This window comes from Pteropus alecto, unplaced genomic scaffold (assembly GCF_000325575.1).
Source record: "Pteropus alecto unplaced genomic scaffold, ASM32557v1 scaffold45, whole genome shotgun sequence".
In the NCBI taxonomy this organism is placed as follows: Eukaryota; Metazoa; Chordata; class Mammalia; order Chiroptera; family Pteropodidae; genus Pteropus; species Pteropus alecto.
The window spans coordinates 19,506,727-19,509,845 of record NW_006442491.1 but is presented as its reverse complement, the minus strand read 5'-3'; the positions used below and the strand labels follow the sequence as shown (position 1 = coordinate 19,509,845).

Sequence of the window (3,119 nt, the reverse complement as noted above, 5' to 3'; positions counted from 1 at the left end):
ACGCAGCCCTGCCACCTCCACGTGGCCTCATGTCTGTTATTCTCTACATCTCCACACACAAAGAGCCCTGGTGCTGTTGCTGGCGCTCAGCTGCTGGAGTGGGGAGGGCAGGCAATGGTGAAAAGCTTTTCTGAAAGGCCAGGGTGAAGGCAGGAGTCACCCAGGTGATCCAAGCCGTTCCCCCGGGACCCCAGCCCAGGACCACAGTGAAAGGTTACTGCTAATTGGCGAGCTCCTGATGGGGCGCATCTATTTAGCACTCCCCCCTCCCCAGAGACTCCCAGGATGATCCTGGCACAGCAGTGTGATTCAAGAGCTCCCTGCCTGAGTCTGGCACAATCTGTCTGAAATTGCGAACATGGAGCCTCTTGGTTTTTTAATTCGTATTTCCGTCGTTGTCGCTCTCTGCCCATTGTTTCTGGTAGATTTAGTAGTAGCCACCCTGACTCTGGTGCTTTCTCCCTGGGGTCCTCTCAGTGGGCTCCTTCCACCCCCAGATCTACCATGGGAGACCTTTTGGGGTCAGGGAACAGCACTGTCCCACCCCCGACCCACCACCCGGCCTCAGGGCCCAGCTCTCACCCCGCCATCATCCCTGACACTAACACAGCTTGTCCACCCTGTCGCAGGGGGCAGATGGCCTGTCGGAGCCGGAGGGCATCTCTCTGAAGCGGGTCGCTGTGGTGGAAGATTTCTTTGACATCATCTACTCGATGCATGTGGAGAGCTCAGCGGAGCCAGGCAAAGCCCCCAAGCACGCTGGGCAGAAGAAAACCTACCGAGCGGTGAGATTTCTGTCCCTTTGCCTCTGCTGGCAGCCCCAGGCCTTGGCAGGAGGCCATGGGCTCCGCACATGTTGGGCGGGGGTGGGGCAGGGAGCTGAGGCGTGATGAAACGGCCTTTGGGGACCCAGGGGGGCACAGGGCAAGGGCATGGCAGCCAGAGATGGCTCATGGGGCGAGGGGGCGGGTTCTGTGGTCTCAGCACAAAGGAGAAGCAGGTTGAAGAGAGTGAGAGGGAGGGGAGGAGGTGGATGAGGGCAGGAGGGAAGCCCTCCTCTCCCTGGTTTCTGCTTTATTCATCCCCCCCCCACCACCTCCAGTCCACTGAAGCCTGCTCTGGGGCCGTGGGGTGCAGGGGGTGGCTAGTTAAGAATAATTGTAAAGACAAATGCTTTCATGGCATTTTCTGTGTGCCAGGCCTGTCCTGAGTGCTTCCTATGTGTGAGTTTTTTTTGGATCCCCTATCACCCTGTGAAGTCAGTCCTAGGAGTTCCCCAGGGGAAAGTCTGAGGACCTGGTCCCCACCCTCAGAGAGATCACAAATCAATTTGGGGTGGGGAGGCTGAGAGCAAAACGAGGACACGAGAAACAGAAATGTCTCCAAGACTAGCTTTGAGAGAACGAGAACCTTGGTACCTGGGCATTTAGCAAAGACGCCTCCAGACACTGCTAAGCCAGGGGACTTCATGGAGAAGGTACCATGTAAGCCAGCATTCTCGGCTTTGGGTAGGCGGAAGGGGGCAGAGGTGGTTAGATTGCTAGGGGAGGTAGAGAGGATGCTAGCCCAAGCAGGAGGGGCCTGCCTGTGTCCAGGTCCCAGCCCCCTCTTGACTCCCATCACCATGGCTGATGCACGGCTCTGAGCTGTCTGTTCAGCACCCACCACTAAACCAGGAGAGCCAAGTGCTTTATGCTCATTCAAGCCCGGCACCATTCCTGCGTGGTGCCGTTTCACGGTTAATGAAACGGAGACCCAGAGAGTTGAGCTACCTGTCTAAGGTCACACAGCACCTGAGTAGCAGTCAGCCACTGTCCTCATGCCACCTCTGTGTTGACTTTCTCTTTGGCTTCCTAGAGACCTGCCCCTCTGTGAGCATGCTTCCCTACCCAAGGCAAATGTGACCCTCCCCCGCCCCCCCCCACCCCTGCCAAGTTCCTTATATAAATAGCCTTGGACTGCTGTGGAGGTGGCTGTATAAGTCTAGAAGTCTATAATTTCTCCAAATGGCTTGATGTTTAAAAAATACAATCTAGTTTGTTCTTGTCCTCAGAAGATGGCCTTTGCCCTAAATGGGTCTCAAGGATGGACCCTTGTGCCAGGAACCTCAGAGAGATAAGGGGTTGGGCTGAGGGACACAGGAGATGATTATACCATCTGGCCCATCCCTCCTGCTTCTCAGCACATGTGGGAAACGACTTGTGGCAAGGGAGTTATGAGGGTATTTCCACCAGAGCGTCATGGGCAAAGGAAGGGACACCCAGGCTGGGGCCAGCATGGTCCCCTCGGTATTGATGAGACCCAGCACATTTTCTCAGCATTAAATTTGCCAGTACTGGGCAGGTAGCATGTGCCAGGCCCTTTGCTCAGCACTCAAGGTGCAACAACTCTGAGCTTTCACAGGTACGAAGCAGGTGTTACCGTTATCCCCATTTTACAGATGAGGAAAGCGAGGCTCAGACGTGTAACCTGCCTGAGGTCACCCAGCTGACATGTGGAGCCAGGCAGCTGGCCCCAGAGCCTGCACTCTTACCGCTGCACATCCTGCCTTTCTACAAACTCCCGTGGTCAGCTAGTAAGGCCAGTGACTTGCTGTTGTCGAGGTAGATAGGCTTGGTCCAGCCAGCCCATGTGATTTCCCTGGCCCCCTTGGTACCCGGAACCAAGCCTCACCCACAGGCACTCCCTGGGTATTTATGAAGGCCAGGGGCTGTAGCCTCCATGCTGTGGAGAGGGCAGGGCTGGGCTGTTCCTGGCAGCATTTGTGTCCCTGGGCCAAGCAGACGTCCAGCCTTTTGCTCTGCACTTCCTGGCTTCTTGTCCATATGCCCGCCGCGTGCCCCACTTCCCAATGCCCAGCCTGGAGCTGGCACATGACTGGCGGTGAGCCAGCTGGGCTGTGCGCAGAGCTGGAATTTCAGCAGCAGGGCCAAGGCTGAGTGGAGCAGGCCAGGGCCCTCCTGCAGTGGGTGTGAGGCCAAGGGGGATCTCTATCTTTTTGTCATTTTCTTGTTTGTATTTCCTTCCAAGTTTGAAGAAAGGAGACAAAGAAGATGAAACTGAAATTGTTCTATCATTTATGAGTAACTCTGATAGGACAAACAGTCTTCTATGAGAAG

At 55.7% G+C, this 3,119-nt stretch overlaps 1 protein-coding gene across 1 annotated transcript in view; it reads left to right on the top strand.

Annotated features, from left to right (window-relative positions):
- The first annotated feature begins 641 nt into the window (after window positions 1-641).
- The window catches only part of NOL4L (nucleolar protein 4 like), a 76,085-nt gene continuing 73,607 nt past the window's right edge, over window positions 642-3,119 (top strand). Inside the window, exon 1 of the mRNA XM_025039978.1 lies at window positions 642-785. Coding sequence (XP_024895746.1) covers window positions 714-785 — 72 coding nt within the window. The 5' untranslated portion in view covers window positions 642-713. The remainder of the gene's footprint in view (window positions 786-3,119) is intronic.